This window comes from Leucopleurus acutus (assembly GCF_964270905.1).
Source record: "Leucopleurus acutus genome assembly, chromosome: 8".
Lineage (NCBI taxonomy): Eukaryota > Metazoa > Chordata > Mammalia > Artiodactyla > Delphinidae > Leucopleurus > Leucopleurus acutus.
Genome location: NC_139151.1, coordinates 26,970,779 through 26,991,246, shown reverse-complemented (window position 1 = coordinate 26,991,246; position 20,468 = coordinate 26,970,779). Strand labels below are relative to the sequence as shown.

The 20,468-nt window shown below is 37.0% G+C and overlaps 1 protein-coding gene across 1 annotated transcript in view; it reads left to right on the top strand.

Moving 5' to 3' along the window:
* Positions 1-20,468, top strand: part of CWF19L2 (CWF19 like cell cycle control factor 2) — a 195,461-nt gene that overhangs the window by 46,423 nt on the left and 128,570 nt on the right. The window contains exons 6-7 of the mRNA XM_082845542.1: positions 5,048-5,141; positions 19,585-19,694. Of these exons, the coding sequence (XP_082701668.1) occupies positions 5,048-5,141; positions 19,585-19,694 (204 nt within the window). The remainder of the gene's footprint in view (positions 1-5,047; positions 5,142-19,584; positions 19,695-20,468) is intronic.

Below are 20,468 nucleotides of genomic sequence, written 5' to 3'. Positions count from 1 at the left end.
GTGAATGTTGGTATGCTGGATGTTATCTTAGAGATCCCTTAACTGTTCTCATTTTTTTTAAACCTTGTTTCTCTTTTTCTGTTCAGATTGAGTTAATTTTTAGTTCATCTTCTTCCGTATCACTTTGTCTGCTGTTGGTTCCTTCTAATGTGTTTTGCATTTCAGTTAGCATGTTCTTCAGTTCTGTCTTTTAAAAATGTTTTTTAGTTCCTTTTTAAAATTCTCTGTTCATCTATTCTTTCCTCTAATTTAGTCAGTATTCCTATTATTAATGCTTTGAACTCTTTGTATATTAAGTTGTTCACTGCTGTTTCATTAGTTGTTTTCTTTAGGGTTTTTCTCTTGTTCTTTCAGTTGAAACAGTTTTCTGTCTTCTCATTTTGCTTAACTTTCTCTGTGTCTGTGATATTAGGTGAAACATTTACCTACTCTGATCTTGAAGGAGTGTCCTTGTGTGGGAGCATTTCTATGCAGTCTCCATGTGCCCAGTGGCTTTGATGGGAGAACTGGATCTGACCTGAGCATGAGTCACATCTTTCCACAGGGTGTGCTGGCAGCTGTCACCTTTGTAGGAGGTGAGACTGGAAGATGGAGGGACTAGAGTCAGAGCCAGGTGTGAGCCTGGGGTTCTTCTCTGCTCAGTGACCAACACCACCTTATTGGAGGTGGTGTAGGGCCCCAAGTTCCTGGAGCAGAAGCCCTGTTATTTGGGAGTGAGCTGGCTCCATTCCCTTTAAGTGTGTACTCTTTTCGTTCCTAGCACCAGTACTTTGCCCCAGAGGGGACCAGTATTGGAGCAAGAGGGGCCAGAGTGGGTGCTTGGCAAAGGTCAGGTGTGGGCTGTGGTGTTCTGGACCCCAGTCTGAGTTTCGGACCTCACCCAATGAACTGCTTCCCTAAACAGCTGCAGCGACTGCCACCTTCCCCCACCCCCGTCAGATGCCATTCTGGGTCAGGTTAGCTCTGTCCCTCAAAACAGCATACTTCCCTCAGTCCTGTAGCCCTTGCCCCAGTTTGGAGCTGCATGGCATAGCAAGAGAGGCTGGAATGGGCACTTGGCTTCGGTCAGGGAGTGGGCTGTGGTGGTCCCAGACCAGTCAGAGTTACAGACTGCTCCTGATGTGCTGCCTCGCCAAGCACCTTTAGTGGTTGCCGTCACTCCATTCAGATGCTGTTCCAGATCTGAGCAGGGTTCATTTCTCACAACTGTGTACTCTTCTTGGGTGCAGCATCCCTTGCCCCAGTATGGAACTGTGCCATGGAGCAAGTGGTGCTGTAGTGGGCACTTGGCTTAGGCTGGAGCATGGGCTGGGGGTGTTGTAGGAAACTGGTCAGAGTCCTGGGGCAGTTTAAGTCTACTTCTGCTGCCTTGTTTTGAGAGTAATCAAATTTGTATGTGCTCTTCATGAGCAGAGTCTAGGTTTCTTACAGTCCCCCTGTTAGTCCCACTGGTTTTCCAATTAGCTAAGGGGACTTGTCTTCTTGGCATTGGACCCTAGGACTAGGGAACCCAATATGTGGCTTGAATTGCTCACCCCCCAGGGAGGATCTCTGAGTCCATGTAATCTCCTTCCTTTTCTGTGTCCCCTCCCAGGGCCACAATTCCTGACGTGATTGCTTCTCTTCTCTTTCTACTTGAATCTGTGTGGATTTTTCTTACAGCCTTTGTTGTATAAGAGTCTTTCTACCAGTCTCCTGTTGGTTTTCAGTGAGAATTGTTCCACATGTAGATGTATTTTTGTTGTGTTCTTGGAAGGAAGTGAGCTCCACATCCTCCTACTCCACCATCTTGATCTCTCCTTCCTACATCATCGTATTCTTAACACATGATAAATGTTTGGTTTATTTTGAGGAAAATATGGCCCTTGCCTTAGAATCAAATGATAATTCCTATAATGGGAGTGAAAATAAATGAAGATCGTAGGAAGAAGACTAAAATGATGGTCCTTAACTGAAGCTTCAGTGTGAAGCATGTTGATTTCATATGTCTTCTTTATATTGAGGATATCATTTCTTTTGTGCTTTATGCTAATGTTTTTCATATTGTGAGTCAGAAATTTATTGCTGTCATCATTTAAAAATATAAAATATCAGCATGTATTACATGTAACAAATACACGTTTTGTTTCCTAAAACCTTTGTTTTGGATACACATACACACAGAAAATCTCTCTATGGGTCAAGGTCACAGAAAAGCTTGAAAGCCAATGCTCAAGTCTTTGTGTCTTCTTGGCTTCTTTCTCACATTGTGCTGTAAGCTTCAGATCTATGGCACATATCTATAAAACCAGTCTATAGCACATAGAGATGCATACCAATTTTTCAACCTTTTTTCATAAGCAGGGCATCTCCCCACTCCAGTCCTTGGCTTTGTTTCCATTCCCCTGTATATGCTGGAGCACCTTTAGTATTTATTATGTTTTAGAAATTGAACTAAGGACTAACGTTTTCTGCTTGCACATAGAGCCCAGTAGTCATGTGGCTTCAGTTATGCTTACTGCTTTGCATTTCTCTTCTGTTTTTGGTCCACAGAGATGGGTTTATCTTGTTTTGAACTTAGCAGTGTTTTATATTTTGTATATCTTTTCGGTTTGTCCTGAGCAGAGACAAACATGGCAACATGAACTGAACTTTAATAAATCTCTTGACTAGAAGGTCTGAGCATGTTTTAGAGATTGATTCATGTTGATATATTTTATTTCTATTTCATTCCTTTCAATCACTGTATAGTCTTTCATAATCTTAACTCTGCCATTCTGTAAATATCCATTCCTCTTGGAATGGATATTTTGTTTTTCACTCTTACAAACTATTACAAGCAGTGCTAAATTTCTCCATAGTGCATATTTAGAAGTGGAATTGCTAAGTTATTAAGTACGCACCTATTTTCTTTCACAAACACTTGCAAAGAGATTATATCAATTTATTGTGCCCCAACAATGTATGTTTCTTAACCATACTTAGTATCTGTATTGTCAAACTTTAAAATTATGTCATGCTGAATAATGTGTGAGAAATGGTATTTCATGTATTAATATGCATTCCTCTGATTACTAGGAGAGATCTTTTTTTTTGTCATTTAGATTTCTTATAGTATGAACTGCTTGTTTATGTTTTTTATCTTTTTCTTACTGATGGTAGTTCTTTATATATTCAGTCTTGTGTCTTTTGTGTACTTTCAGATAGTATCTCATAATTCGTCTTACCAGTTGTCAATTGTCCTCCTCAGTTTGTAATTTTAGCCTTTGTTATCCTGTTGAATATCTGATATGTACCTCTCTGAGTGTCCAAATAAGACCACTGGAAGAAATTGTAGATACTGTGAGATTTTACAGTAGGCTAAAAAGGGAGGTGGCAGAATCTTTTTGTGTGTACATTATAAGAAGTCAAATCCTTACTACTTTGCTTATCCCTCTAAGTTAACCTTTAACATAAAAATTTTTTTGTTTGTTTTTTTCTATTTTTTTGCCGCACCATGTGATGTGGGATCTTAGTTCCCAGACCAGGGATCGGACCCGCGCCCCCTGCAGTGGAAGCACGGCGTCTTAACCACTGGACCGCCAGGAAATTCCTAACTTAAATTTTGTTCTTTGGAGATTCTGTACTTTTTTGTCAGCTCATGAATACATTTTAAATGCTTTTTAAAAATTTTTTATCCAACATTTTTGTTTTCAAAGGTTGGTTCTGGAAGCTAACTAACATTTAACTCTTTCCATTCTTCTCTATCTAATTGCCATTATTATTTCTAATAATTGCCATTATTAGTTCTAAGAAGCATTTTCTGACCCCTTAAGTCAAATTGGATACCCCTAGTATATGTTTCTATAGCAGTCTTTACTTTCATAGCACTCTTCTATATTAATATTGCTTGTCTTTCTCCTTTCTCAAGGCCATAATTTCTTTGATGGTAAGGACTATGCCTGGCTTATTAATTATAGCCCCAGTACCTGGCATAGTGCTTGGAACACAGTAGACACTTGCACTGTGACTAGGCTACTGTCATCTTTTTCCTGATTACTGCCACAATCTTCTTACTGGTTTCCTACCTATAATGTTGCTTTTCTCCAGTCTTTTCTCCACTCTGAAACCAGTTTGCTCTTTGTGTAACACAAAGCTGATAATGTTTATGACTTACCATTGCCCCAGCAGAAAGCTCCAATAGCAGTTTAAAGTGGTTCCTGTGGCCTAGTCCCTGATTATTCTATAACCTAATCTCTTATTGATGTTCATTCATGCTTCTCAAGTTTTAGCCAGTCTGAATTACTTTGTTCCCTAAAGGTGCAGTGCTTTTTCTTTCCTCTTGGGCTTTATGAACATGCTTTTTTTTTTTTTTTTTTTTTTCTTTTGCGGTACGCGGGCCTCTCACTGTTGTGGCCTCTCCCGTTGCGGAGCAACAGGCTCCGGACGCGCAGGCTCAGCAGCCATGGCTCACGGGCCCAGCCGCTCCGCGGCATGTGGGATCTTCCTGGACCGGGGCACAAACCCGTGTCCCCTGCATTGGCAGGCGGACTCTCAACCACTGCGCCACCAGGGAAGCCCTATGAACATGCTTTTATTCCTACACTTGGAACCTCTTATTTCTCTTTTCCCACAGAAGAAACTGGCTAATTCTTGCTCATCCTTAGGTCTAATAGTACTCATATTACTTCCTTTAGGAAGTCTTTGATTTGTCAGCATGAGAGGAGTTTGAATTGTGTATGGCTTTAACACTCTGTACTTCTGTCTTCAAAGCACTTGACAGTTACTTGTATATTGTCTGTATTCCTCACTATCTCATAAGCTAGCAAAGGCTGTGTTAGGCATATTGACTATTACATTTTCTGCATCTAGCACAATTCTGATTCATGGTAGGTATTCAAGAAAAGCATTGAATGAATATTAATTTAGACATTATTTCCTGCAAGTTGGAAAAGAGTGTGTCTTAAGAGTTTTTAAAGTATTTCCCTAAGGTTACAATTGTTAACTGAGTCTCAGGTTTTTAATTTATTAATATATTTTATGGTGGGGTTATTTTAAAATTGTGACCTCTGAAAATGTTTTGTTCCAGTTCAGACTGCTGGAAAGAGAATTGAACCCATACTGGAAGGATGGTGGGACAGGTCTTCCACCAGAAGACTGTAATGTGTCATCAGTTACTAAAGGTATCTTCATATTTTGATTGTAACCACACAGGCATTTCTTATAACTTGGTATTCCTAAGGGAATCAACTGAGTCTGCTAGTAGATTGGCAAGATGTATTATGAATTCCAAAAATGAATAATAATCTAAATCAGATTTTGAGATGTATTAAATCTAAATTTTATCACTAGTTATTATTTAAATATTTCTGCTTGATGCTGTAATTTTGATCTAGTCTGCAGATATCTGTGTCTGTTTATGTATTTGCAGAACAATGATGTATATTGATTATCTGATGTGAAATTTGTATGGTTTTATATTATGAGCATCTATGGATTATTACTAAAGGTTCAGTTTACATATAGGAAAGCAATGATAAAACATGCAGTCTTTTAAGGCCTCATTTAAATTATTAGTACTTGGGAAGATTATTTTAACTATAATATGTTAGCAAATTTATTAAATATTTTTATACTCGATAATGTTTTTATATTTGAGTTTATATTTTGAATGGATTAATGAAAAGTATGGTTCTGTAAGGATGTAATCCTTTGGTTTGTTACATTCTATAACAAAATGTAAAAAGTATTAAAGCTCTGAAGTTTCATGAAAATGATGTATAAATATTAAAGATGTGATTTTATATCTTCAGAAATTCTTACTTTGCCAGCATTTACAAATTTTATTGATGTTAGGATAGTGCTGTTACTTTCCAGCAGATGGAGACAAAATACTTGTGTCATGTATTCATACCTTTCACCATAATTTAAAAAAATACTTATATGCCAATTAAGTGTTACATTGACAACTCAATGAAAAGTTTGATTAATTACAATTAACCCAGTACACATAGTAGTATTATAAATTATCTTTTCATCTTAGTCATTTCTCAGCAGAATATTTTCCTGCTTTTTATACATAGTTTATTTTTATTTTGGCCATTTGTTATATTCTTTTGTGTTTTATGAGAGATGTCCCTGGAGCCACGTTATAGGTTCCTTTTTAATTTATATTTATTAGTTTTACTGAAGTTATTAGTAATTAATAACCTTTTCTTTATTGCCTTTCAACTTGGGCAATAAAGAAATGTCTCTGCTGGGCTATATAATAATAACTGTAGTCATATAAGATTCTCTTTGAAATACTGATGTTTAGAAATTTAAGAGTTTGGGAATCATAAGTTTTCTCAGTGAACCATTATTATGTAGGGCTGATCCAAGCTTTTACCATCCTTGTTGTCAGAGGACAGTCAGTAAGTTCATCTATGGGGAAGACTTAGAATTGGCAAATCCTGTCTGAGTATATGTAGTCAGTAGGTTCTTAACTTCACTGGTTGGAGAAGACCCAAAGTTCTACCTTAGGTAGTATCTTTCAGCTTGCTGAACCAGTAGAATCAAAGACACTAGGAGAAAAATGACCTTACATAAAGGTATTAGAGAGCCTTTCTCCCTTCCCTTTCATATAATGCTTTCACCATTTCCCTTTCTCATATTTAATTAGAAGGAGAAAGAATGACAGAAAGCTCTGAATGTCTGTCAGAGGTTCAGATCCCAGAGTTGAAATTAAGCTTTAAAAAATGATTTGTAGGTTTTTCTGCGTATGCAGATAGTGTAGTCATTCTCTTTAGACTAGTGGTAGAGTTGAAACTGTGAGGCACGTAAAAGTGTTATAAAAGTAGTATTAAGAGGTATGTAGAGGTGCTATAGTGTTTATATTTAAGGACTTAGACTTTGGAGTTTGACTTCTTGGGATTAGAATTTTGGCGTTTCCACTCATTAGTTCTGTGATTTGGGGAATGTTTCCTGACTTCTCTGAGCCCAGTTTAAACATTGTAGTAGGGAATAATGGTATTACCTGTCTTATATGGTTATTATGAGGATTTATCACAGAATCTGGAATATAGTAAATACTTAATAATGATGTTGTCAAATATTTGTCCTTATGATGAAATGTTTTGGGAAGATTTTATCAACAGGTTTTTTGGTAATGATTGAGGTGCCATATACACAATAACTAATTTGTTACTCTTGATATTTTTTTCCTTAGAGAAAATTAAGTAGAAAAATAGATAAATTTTCACTGTCCATACAAAATTATCTTAAATCATATTTTAGTAATGGGAATATTTGTACAATTTTTAAGTTTACAAAATAACATGTTTTTGTATCAGTTTATTTTCAATAGCAGCCATGTGAGGGTAGCAAAGTAGATGTCCCAACTGTATAGGAAGCTAATACCTAATGTTCAGGAAACTAAGGCTGAAATTGGTCGTTATTTGCCTATAGTCATATGAGTAGTACTAGAACCCAGGTCTTCTGATTTTAGTCTAGGGTTAGTTACTCTAGGTTTTCATTAGAAGACTCTGTTACCATGTAGTTAGTAGATATTCTTGCTTAAAAACTCTGTATTTTTGTTCATCCATGTAGATTATTTTCCCTCTTTATTTTTTGGCTTTCTCTTACAGAATCTTTTGAGAAGTTGTTTCAAAGTTGATTTAAATCAACTGCCTTATTTTGCACACAAAGAAGCAAAATTTAAAGGAGTTAATGACTTGCTTGAGGTCTTACAACTATTTAATAAAAACAGCAAGACTAAAATCTAGGTCTCCTGATATTCAGTTTATTGCTATTTTTATATTATCCTGTCTTCTGAGAAAAATGAGGATGTAGCCCAGATTCACTTGGTTGTATTTTGTCTATAATAATATAACTTTTAATTATGGAAGCATATACTCAGTCTCTGAATTTTTGACTTATAAACAACAGACTTCACGTACAGGTATATGTTAAGTGCTCCATACCAATGAATTTACTGTAATTATTTGATATATCTTTATCTCAGATAGGACAGGGACCATGCCTTATTCATGATTTTTTTTGTTTGTTTTTTTTAAAAAGTTACTTTTTAGTGAGTAGATACCCCATTCACCAATGTTTTACCCCCTTATTATTATTATTATTTTTTTTTTTTTGCGGTACGCGGGCCTTTCACTGTTGTGGCCTCTCCCGTTGCGGAGCACAGGCTCCGGACGTGCAGGCTCAGCGGCCATGGCTCACAGGCCCAGCCGCTCCGCGGCATGTGTGATCTTCCCAGACTGGGGCACGAACCCATGTCCCCTGCATTGGCAGGCGAACTCTCAACCACTGCGCCACCAGGGAAGCCCCCCTTATTATGTTTTGATTTCCTTCTGTGTTTAATAGATTTTCATATTCATAGTAAGTGTTCACAAAATATTTGTTGGATTGAATTTCTTGATAGATGGTTCTGTAGTTGGTATTTTTTGTTTGCTTTTTAAATATTCAATTTGGTGAATTCTCTTGTTATAAATATTTTATTATTGCTATTGTTGGGGCCCAGGGTACGTTGCCCCAAAGTGTGCCTCAATGGCATATTGATTATTTTGAATTAAAGTTACTTAAGAAAGAGCTGATGCAAGAGGGACACTTTGAACCTCCTCTCTGTCTTCCTGAAAGTAGGGAATAAATTGCATATGAAAAATGAAGGTGGAAGGAAATTCTTATCAACAGAGATAGGGAATTTGAGGTCAAAAAGCCTATACAAACAGACCTTGTTACTTCTTTAATTTATTACCCCAAGCCCAAACTCAGTTTAGATTCTTCACTAATTAAGCACCCAATGCCTAAGTTATTTTTGTCCTATAAATTTCTTATAAATTTAGTGTTTCTCTGTCTAAAAAGTATAAAAACTGGCTTCTTTGGTCCCTTCTTAGGTCCCATTTCTATGAGAACTCCATGAGCATGAATTAAAATTTTCACTGTGTCCATCAGTTTGTCAGTAGATAACTCCTTGGAATAAAAATTTTAATTATATAGCTAGAACATTAACATGGGTGTTATTTACAGTGGTTGTCTCTTATCACTGTGTAAATTGCAGATTTAGACTAACTTCCTTGAGTAGCTGCATTGTTAACTTTGAACTCATAGAATGTATACATTAAAAAAAAGAGCAAGACCAAAATAAACTTAAATGAAAAGTGAATCATTGAGTTAACTAGAGACCTGGATTTGAAGTACACAATATTTTAGGCATGTAAAGTAAGACCCGTTATCTTAGAAGAGATAGCTTAGTGAAGATAAACTTTTGAGATTTGTGTGAGGGACAGAATTAATTTCAGAATTGAAAAATCTGTTTTTTTTAAAGTAAACTTTTTATTTACGTTCAACACGTATATAGAAAAGTACACAAATCTTTAGTATACAGACTGATTACAGTTGACCGTTGAACAACATGGGGGTTAGGGGCACCTACCCTCTGTGCAATTGAAAATCTGCATATGACTTTTAGTTGGCCCTCTGTATTTGTGGATTCAACCAACCATGGATCCAGCCAACTGCAGGTTGTGTATATTGTAGTATTTGCTATTGAAAAAAATCCAAGTGTAAGTAAACCCACATACTTCAAACATGTTGCTGTTCAAGGGTCAACTGTATTTTTACAAAGTGAAAACATCTGTGCAATCAGTGTACAGTTTAAGAAACAGAACATTATTATCATCCCAAAGATTCGCTTTGTGGCTCTTCGAGTCACTGTGCTCTTGCCAGAGGGTTCTGGAACCAAAATTCTGCTTTGCCTGGAATCATATGCTATGCCCTCTTTTGTTTCCTGCTACTTTTGTGCCCATTTTCAGATTCACTTGTGTTGTTGGGTATATAGTCATTTATTCTCATTGCTATGTAGTAGTCTATTTTAGGAATATATATATCATAATCTATAATGTATGTATATTCATTTTACTGAAGATGGACATTTGGGTTGATTCTAGGCTGGGATTACTACAGGTTTCTTGCTATGAAGATTCTTATACATGTCTTTTGGGGTCTCTGTATTTTGTGGGTTATAGAGCTGGGGTGATCTAAACTAGTTTTGTTTTTGAACAAGGAGAATCAGGAACAGTTTTGATTTATTTATTAGATTTCCTATATGCAAATGAAAAGTGTGATGTATATAGAAGGAAATATAAGCAGCCTAATAAAGTTTGTTGGAGGCATTCAGATTTCCATAGTTGGTAATCACAGCTAGAATAATTTGTTTCATTGTTATAGTTCTGCGTTAATATCTGCATTATTATCTATGATAATACAGATAGTTCTGTATTATCTGCAATTTCCTTATTTGTTCTTTTTTAAAAACTATTAATATATTTTATTTCATTTATTTATTTTGAAAAAATTTTTATTGGGGTATAATTGATTTACAATGTTGTGTTAGTTTCAGGTGTACAGCACAGTGAATCTGTTACACAAATACATATATCTGCTCTTTTTAAGATTGTTTTCCCATAGAGGCTATTACACAGTATTGAGTAGAGGAGGTCCTTATTAGTTACCTATTTTATATATAGTAGTGTGTATGTGTCAATCCCAATCTTCCAATTTATCCCTCCCCCACCCTCACCCACCGGTAACCATAAGTTTATTTTCTACCTCTGTATCTCTATTTTGGTTTTGTAGATAAGTTCATTTGTAGCCTTTTCTTAGATTTGACATGTAAATGATATCATATGATATTTGTCTTTCTTTGTCTGACTTAAGTCACTAAGTATGAGAATCTCGAGGTCCATCCATGTTGCTGCAAATGGCATTATTTTGTTCTTTTTTATGGGTGTGTAATATTTAGTTGTATATATATGCACCACATCTTCTTTATGCATTCCTCTGTTGATGCACATTTAAGGTGCTTCCATGTCCTGGCTATTGTAAATAGTGCTGCAGTGATCATCGGGGTGCATGCATCCTTTTGAATTCTGGTTTTCTCCGTATATATGCCCAGGAGTGAGACTGCTGGATTATATGGTAGCTCTATTTTTACTTTTTTGAGGAACCTCCATACTGTTCTCCATAGTGGCTGTACCAGTTTGCATTCCCACCAACAGTGTAGGAGGATTCCCTTTTCTCCACACCCTCTCCAGCACTTATTGTTTGTAGACCTTATTGATGATGGCCATTCTGACTTACGTGAGGTGATACCTTATTGTAGTTTTGATTTGCATTTCTCTAATAATTAGTGATGTTGAGCATCTTATCATGTGCTTTTTGGCCATCTGTTTGTCTTCTTTGGAGAAATGTCTATTTAGATCTTCTGCCCACTTTTTGATTGGTTTGCTTTTTTGATATTGAGCTGCAGGTAAACTTTGGAGATTAATCCCTTGTCAGTTGCTTCATTTGCAAATATTTTCTTCCATTCTGAGGGTTGTCTTTTCGTCTTCTTTATGGTTTCCTTTGCTGTGCAAAAGCTTTGAAGTTTAATTAATAAATTAACTAGGTCCCATTTGTTTATTTTTGTTTTTATTTTCATTATTCTAGGAGGTGGATGGAAAAAGATCTTGCTGTAGTTTATGTCACAGAGTGTTCTCCCTATGTTTTCCTCTAACAGTTTTATAGTATCTGGCCTTACATTTAAGTCTTTAATCCATTTTGAGTTTATTATTGTGTATGGTGTTAGGGTGTGCTCTAATTTCATTCTTTAGCATGTAGCTGGCCAGTTTTCCCAGCACCACTTATTGAAGAGACTGTCTTTTCTCCATTGTATATCCTTGCCTGCTTTGTCAAAGATAAGGTGACTGAGGTGTGTGGGTTTATCTCTGGGCTTTCTATGCTGTTCCATTGATGTATATTTCTGTTTTTGTACCAGTACCGTACTGTACCATAGTGTCTTGATGACCGTAGGTTTGTAGTATAGTCTGAAGTCAGGGAGCCTGATTCCTCCAGCTCTGTTGAGTATAATTGCTTTACAATGGTGTGTTAGTTTCTGCTTTATAACAAAGTGATTCAGCTATACATATACATATATCCCCACATCTCATCACTCTTGCATCTCCCTCCCAACCTCCCTATCCCACCCCTCTAGAAGCTGCTTATACTTCATTGCAGCTTACCCTTCTGCCTCCCTCAAGTGTCCTCAAGTCCATTCTCTATGTCTGCATCTTTATTCCTGTCCTGGCCCTAGGTTCTTCAGAACCATTTGTTTTTAGATTCCATATATATGTGTTAGCATACGGTATTTGTTTTTCTTTTTCTGACTTAACTTCACTCTGTATGACAGACTCTAGGTTCATCCACTTCACTACAAATAGCTCAATTTCGTTTCTTTTTATGGCTGAGTAATATTCCATTGTATATATGTACCACATCTTCTTTGTCCATTCATCTGTTGATGGACATTTAGGTTGCTTCCATGTCCTGGCTATTGTAAATAGAGCTGCAGTGAACATTGTGGTACGTGTCTCTTTTTGAATTATGGGTTTCTCAGGGTATATGCCCAGTAGTGGGATTGCTGGGTCGTATGGTAGTTCTATTTTAAGTTTTTAAGGAACCTCCTACTGTTCTCCATAGTGGCTGTATCGATTTACATTCCCACCAACAGTGCAAGAGGATCCCTTTTCTCCACACCCTCTCCAGCATTTATTGTTTGTAGATTTTTTGCTGATGGCCATTCTTGACTGGTTTGAGGTGCTACCTAATTGTAGTTTTGATCTGCATTTCTCTAATTATTAGTAATGTTGAGCATCCTTTAATGTGTTTGTTGGTAATCTGTCCTTCTTTGGAGAAATGTCTATTTAGGTCTTCTGCCCAGTTTTGGATTGGGTTGTTTGTTTTTTTGATATTGAGCTGCATGAGCTGCTTGTAAATTTTGGAGATTAATCCTTTGTCAGTTGCTTCATTTGAAAATATTTTCCCCCATTCTGAGGGTTGTCCTTTCATCTTGTTTATGGTTTCCTTTGCTGTACAAAAAGTTTTAAGTTTCATTAGGTCCCATTTGTTTAGTTTTTTAAAATTTCCATTTCTCTAGGAGGGGAGTCAAAAAGGATCTTGCTGTGATTTATGTCACAGAGTGTTCTGCCTATGTTTTCGTCTAAGAGTTTTATAATGTCTGGCCTTACATTTAGGTCTTTAATCCATTTTGAGTAGTTTATTTTTGTGTATGGTGTTAGGGATGATCTAATTTCATTCTTTTACATGTAGCTGTCCAGTGTTCCCAACACCACTTATTGAAGAGGCTGGTTTTTCTGCATTGTATACTCTTGCCTCCTTTATCAAAAATAAGGTGACCATATTTGTGTGGGTTTATCTCTGGCTTTCTCTCCTGTTCCATTGATCTATAGTTCTGTTTTTGTGCCAGTACCATACTGTCTTGATTACTGTAGCTTTGTAGTATAGTCTGAAGTCCAGAAGCCTGATTCCACCAAATCCATTTTTCTTTCTCAAGATTGCTTTGGCTATGCAGGGTCTTTTGTTTCCATACAAATTGTGAAATTTTTTGTTCTATTTCTGTGAAAAATGCCAGTGGTAGTTTGATAGTGATTGCATTGAATGTGTAGATTGCTTTGAGTAGTATAGTCATTTTCACAGTGTTGATTCTTCCGGTCCAAGAACATATCTCTCCATCTGTTTGTGTCATCTTTTACTTTTTTCATCAGTATTTTATAGTTGTATGCATAGCAGTCTTTTGTTTCCTTAGGTAGGTGTATTCCTAGGTATTTTATTCAGTTTGATGCAGTGGTAAATGGGGTTGTTTCCTTAAGTTCTCTTTCTGATTTTTTGTTGTTAGTGTGTAAGAATGCAAGAGATTTCTATGTATTAATTTTGTATACAGCAACTGTACCAGATTCATTTATGAGTGCTAGTAGTTTTCTCATAGCATCTTTAGGATTTTCTATGCATAGTGTCATGTCATCTGCAAACAGTGACAGTTTTACTTCTTCTTTTCCAATTTGGAGTCCTTTTATTTATTTTTCTTCTCTGATTGCTGTGTCTAGGACTTCCAAAACTATGTTGAGTTGTATTAGCAGGAGTGGTCATCCTTGCTTTGTTCCTGATCTTAGAGGAAATGCTTTCAGCTTTTCACCATTGATTAATTGTTAGCTGTAGTTTTTGTTGTATATGGTCTGTTTTATGTTGAGGTAAGTTCCCTCTAAGCCCACTTTCTGGAGTTTTTTTTTTTTTTTGTCATAAATGGGTGTTGAACTTTGTTATAGTTTTTTCTGCATCTATTGAGTTGATCATATGGATTTTATTCTTTAGTTTGTTAATGTGGTGTATCACATTGTTTGATTTGTGTATATTGAAGAATCCTTGCAACCCTAGGATAAATCCCACTTGATCAGAGTGTATTATCCTTTTAATGTGCTGTTGGATTCAATTTGCTAGTATTTTGTTGAGGATTTTTGTGTCTATGTTCATTAGTGATATTGACCTATAAATTTTCTTTTTTTGTGGTATCTTTGTCTGGTTTTGGTATCAGGGTGATGGTAGCCTCATAGAATGAGTTTGGGAGTGCTCCTTTCTCTGCAATTTTTGGGAAGAGTTTCAGAATGGTAGGTGTTATCTCTTCTCTAAATGTTGGATAGAATTTGCCTGTGAAACCATCTGGTCCTGGACTTTTGTTGGAAGATTTGTAATCACAGTTTCAATTTCAGTGTTTGTGATTGGTTTGTTCATATTTTCTATTTCTTCATGGTTCAATCTTGTAAGCTTCTGTCTTTCTACAAATTTATCCATTTCTTCTGCGTTGTCCATTTTATTGATGTAGAGTTGCCTGTACTAATTTCTTATGATCCTTTCTATTTCTGTGGTGTCCATTGTAACTTCTGTTTTTTTTATTTATAATTTTATTGATTTGAATCCTCTCTCTTTTTTTCTTGATGAGCCTGGCTGAAGGTTTATCAATTTTGTTTATCTTCTCAAAGAACCAGCTTTTAGTTTTATTGATCTTTACTATTGTTTTCTTTGTGTCTATTTCATTTATTCTTCTCTGATCTTTATGATTTTTGTCCTTCTACTAACTTTGGGTTTTGTTTGTTTTTCTTTCTGTAGTTGCTTTAGATGTAAGGATAGGTTGTTTACTTGAGATTTTTCTTGTTTTTCGAGGTAAGCTTGTATTGTTATAAACTTCCCTTTTAGAACTGCTTTTGCTGTGTCCCATACATTTTGCAGTGTCGTGTATTTGGTGTCCTTTGTCTCTAGGTATTTTTTGATTTCCTCTTTGATTTCTTCAGTGATCCATTGATTATTTAATAACATATTGTTTAGCTTCCATGTGTTTGTGTTTTTTACAGTTTTTTTTTTCCTGTAATTGACTTCTAATCTCATAGCGTTGTGGTCAGAAAAGACGCTTGATATGATTTCAGTTTTCTTAAAATTTTCAAGGCTTGATTTGTGACCCAAGATGTGACCTGTTGTGAAGAATGTTCCATGTGCACTTGAGAAGAAGATGTTTTCTGCTGCTTTTGGATATAATGTCCTATAAATATCAATTAAGTGTGTCTGGTCTAATGTGTCATTTAAGGCTTGTGTTTTCCTTAACTTTCTGTCTGGATGATGTATCCATTGGTTTCAGTGGGATCTTGATATCCTCCACTATTATTGTGTTACTGTCAATTTCCCCTTTTATGGCTGTTAGCATTTGCCTTATGTTGAGGTACTCCTATATAGGGTGCATATATTTACAATTGTTATGTCTTCTTCATGGACTGATCCTTTGATCGTTATCCAGTGTTCTTCCTTGTCTCTTGTAACAGTCTGTATTTTAAAGTTTATTTTGTGTGAGATGAGAATTGCTACTCTCTCCTTCTCTTCATTTCCATTTGCATGGAATATATTTTTTCCATTCCCTCACTTTCAGTCTGTATGTGTCCCTAGAGCTGAAGTGGGTCTCTTGTAGACAGTATATATACATGTCTTGTTTTTGTATCCATTCAGCCAGTCTGTACCTTTGGCTGGAGGATTTGATGTATTTGCATTTAAGGTAATTATTGATATGTATGTTGCTATTGTTATTTTCTTAATTGTTTTCAGTTTGTTTTTGTAAGTCTTTTTCTTCTCTGTGTTTCTTGCCTAGAGAAGTTCATTTAGAATTTGTTGTAAAGCTATTTTGGTGGTGCTGAATTTCCTCTTAGCTTTTGTTTGTCTGTAATGCTTTTGATTTCTCAGCTGATTCTGAATGGGAGCCTTGCTGGGTAGATTAATCTTGGTTGTAGGTTTTTCCCTTTTATTACTTTAAATTTATCCTGCCACTCCGTTCTGGCTTGCAGAGTTTCTGCTGAGATATCAGCTGATAACCTTATGCGGATTCCCTTGTATGTTATTTGTTGCTTTTCCCTTGTTGCTTTTAATATTTTTTCTTTGTATTTAATTTTTGTTAGTTTGATTCATATGTGTCTCAACATGTTTCTCCTTGGGTTTATCCTGTATGGGACTCTCTGTGTTTCCTAGACTTGGGCAACTATTTCCTTTCCCATGTTAGGGAACTTTTCAACTACAATCCCTTCAAATATTTTCTGACTCTTTCTCTTTCTCTTCTTTTTCTGGGACCCCTATAATTCGAATATTGGTTCCTTTAATGTTGTCCCAGAGGTCTCTGAGACTGTCCTAATTTCTTTTTTTATTCTGTTCCACTGCAGTGATTTCCCCCATTCTGTCTTACAGCTCACTTACCTGTTCTTCTACTTCAATTATTCTGCTACTGATTCCTTCTAGGGTAGTTTCATTTCATTATTGTTCATCACTGTTTGTTCTTAGGTTCCTCTAGTTTTTTGTTAATCATTTCATGTATATTTTCGATCCGTGCCTCTATTCTGTTTCTGATATCTTGCATCATCTTTACTATCATTACTCTGAATTATTTTTGGGTAGATTGCCTAGTTCCTTTTCATTTATTTGATCTTGTATGTTTCTATCTTGCACCTTTGTCTGCAGCATATTCCTCTGTTCTTTCATTTTGTGTAACTTACTATGTTCATTGTCACCTTTCCGCAGGCTGCAGGGTCGTAGTTCCTCTTGCTTCTGGTGTCTGCCCCCTTGTGAGTGATGTTGGTCCAGGGGCTTGTGTAGGCTTCCTGGTTGGAGGGACTGATGCCTGTGCTCTGGTGGTTGGAGCTGGGTGGGCAGGGCTGTGGCAAGAGCTGTATTTTGGGTGTCTTGAGCATAGGATGACTTTTGGCAGCCTGTCTGCTGATGGTTGGGGTTGTGTTCCTGTCTTGCTGGTAGTTTGGCCTGAGACATCCAGCACTGAAGCTTGCAGGCTGTTGTGGGGAGCCAGGTCTTGCTGCTGAGATGAGAACCTCTGGGAGAGCTCACACTGATTAATATTCTCTGGGGCCAGGAATTCTCTGGAGGTCCAGTGGCCAGGACTTCATGCTTCCACCACAGGGCTCAGTTTCAACCCCTGGCTGGGGAACCAAGGAAGAACTTGCAAGCCACGTGGTGTGGCCAAAAACAAACAAACAAAAAACAACAAAAAAACCCAGAAAAGAGACAAAAACCAAGAGAAACAGAAAACTAAAAAGAAGCAAACAAAACCAAAAAGATCCAAAAAAACCCCACAAATAATAAAGTAGACAACCACCAACCAAACAAAAATACCTCAAAATGAAAACAAACAATAGAAACATAACTAACAAAAACAAAAGAAAAACAACACAAAAAGCAAAGACTACAAAAAATAAACACACAAAAATGACAAGAAAACAAAGTGAAACAAACAGAAAAAGAGAAAAAAAGCTCCAAAACAAAAAAGAAAAAAAAGAAGACAAAAAGAAACAAAAATGACAAAACAAACAAAAAAACCCAATAGACCAATAAAAAATACGTTTAAAATTTTAAATGAATTAATTAAAACAGCAAAACAAAACAGAACAAAATAATCCCTGGGGGCTCTGCTATCAGTGTCTTTGCCCCCATGGTGAGCCATTTCCAACCTCCACCTCCCCAGGAGGCCCTCAAAGACCTTTCAGGTAAGTTTCTGGACCTGCTATGGGCAGTGTGGTTGCAACACAGATTCTGACCTGCCCCAACTCCCGTGTGCACATGTTCCCAAAGTCCACAGCTGCCAAAGCTAGACCCATCTCAGTTCTGGAAGCACTCATCTCTTCAGTTGTTCTGCAGGTGTTGGATATACCAGGCTGATCATGGGGGTTAAATCTGTGGCTTGTGCAGCTGCACGGAGAGATTTTAATTCCTCTTCCTTAGTCGTACAGCCATGGGGGCTCAGTTTTGGTTTCGGTCCCATCTCGGTGTGTGGGCTAACCTCAAGCATCTGCTCTCCACCCAGGCGAGTGGGGGCAAAGGCAGCAACTGAGTGGGAGACTCTTACTCGCTTAGGTGGGATTGGCCACAGGTGGTGATCAATTGGGGCATGCATGCTTGCTCAGGCAGGAGGGAATAAGGTGCCTATGACTGGGGCATGTGCACTTGCTCAGGTGTGAGGGGGACAAGGTTGCAATGACTGGGGCGTGGGCACTCTGTTGGGAATCCCTCCCAGTGGCCATGGAGGCCAGGGCTGGCATGTGGGGAGAGAGGCTGCGATGAGGGCCCCGCCCCTTGTGTGCCACTCAACAATGGCGCCTTGCTTCTAAGGCAGTCCTACTTCTTCCAGGAGCATTCCCAGCTGCAGAGCTCCTCACTCCCGTCCCTTCAGGCCGTATCCACACAGCCAACAGCAGTCCTCTCCCTGGGTCTGCTCTCCTAACATCTCGCGTCAGCACCCAGCCCCTGCCCACGTTGGCAGACACCCATCTCAGGCTGAGGTGTGCAGGGCTGTGGTACAGACTGTCCATGGAAGTCTTGTTTTCTTCTGACTGCCACAGATCAGCCACTGCCCTTTCTTACAATAGCCCCTGAATCCACCCCTTTCAGCATATTTTGCCACTGGTAAGGGGGCCTCCCTGGGTTTGGTAATCTCTCCTCTCCTTCAGCTCCTCCCCAGGAGTGTGGATTCCATCCCGTTTCCTCTTTTCCTTTTCTTCCCTTTCTGTCCTTCATCCTACCTGGTTACACAGGGATCTTCTCTTGTCCTTTTAGGTGTCCAGGATCCTCTGCTAGTGTTCAGCAGGTGCTCTATGCAAATTGTTCCACTTGTAGATATATTCTTGATGTACTTGTGGGGAGAAGTGAACCCCAGGTCCTCCTATTCCACCCTCTTGACTGCTCTCAGCTCCTTATTTGTTCTTTGTGTTGTATCTGAAACAGCTTTTCTACCCCATGTGTGTACCTTTATTCCTTATTTATTTCTAGGAATGCCCTTCCTACTCTTATCTTTTATTATAGAAATCCAACTCATTTTTTCAGCCTGGTTTGTGAAATTTTCCCTGACCTCACATTTAGAGGCAATCGTTCCTTTTTTTCCATTTTTATATAACTTTTTAGCTGTTTATAATATTTATCAAATATTATCTTTGTTATAATTATTTATGTCTTTTTATCCTCATTCTCTTAGATGGCAGTGTTTTTGAGGGTAGTTTTATTTTTTCCTTTCTCATAATTGTAGAACTGCACCTTGCATATATAGGCACTCAAGTATATGTTGAATTTTAAATGTATTTATGATTTTTATATATTCAAGGAATAATATGTAATTTTATAGTTAGAAATCATTGTAGTAGCAATAAGTATTCTGTCATAACCATGTGAAAAGTATAACTGATATTTAATATTGGAATTTAATTTCAGTAGTAGAAGATGGTGGTTTAAGCTGGCTAAGGAAGTCTTACCAAAGAATGAAGGAACAAGCTGAGAAACAAAATAGAAATTTAGAAGACATTGTAGCTGAAAGATATGGGGTAAGTATTAAGGAGATACATATTATTTTCAGAGTTATATGAGAAATTAACTTTGTCAGTGTTTTGTGCCAGGAAACACTTTTGAATTGACTTGATACTAAATTTCAAATGTGTATATTGCTATAGCCATTTTTTCCTTTTCATTTTTATGTAAACCTATGTAGCATATTTGAATATAAAACTCAATGAATATAAAACTTAAGTATGTAAAATTTAAGTATGCATGTGTTTAATGTAAAAGCAACGTTTTCTTCTTGTGAGGAAATTTAAATAATATAGGAAAGCCTCCATAGTATACCTCTGGACATAACCACTGTTAAAAATTTTGTATATATCAGAGATTTTATTTTATTTCAGAGTTTTTGTTGTATTCCGGAGTTTCAGATTGTAACAGTTTTTTTGTTGTTGTTTAGAGAGTGTGCTTTTAAAAAGTGATATTTATTTTTTCTTCCAGTTTTATGAAATATACTTGACATACTTGACATATACTTGACATAACAGCACTATATAAGCTTAAGATATGCAGCATAATGATTTCACTTACATACATCATGACATGATTACCAAGTGTGTGTGTGTGTGTGTGTGTGTGTGTGTGTGTATGTACAAAACAATGGAATCATGCAGCAGTATATTTTAGAACCAGCTCCCCCATTTACCATGGGTGAATAATCTTTCTGTTTCAGTAGCTATTGATATCCTGTTTTTCTTTTTTAATTTCAGAAGAAAGAAGGCTTAGGAAGGAGTAGGCAAACAAAGAAAGTGAGAGAGAAA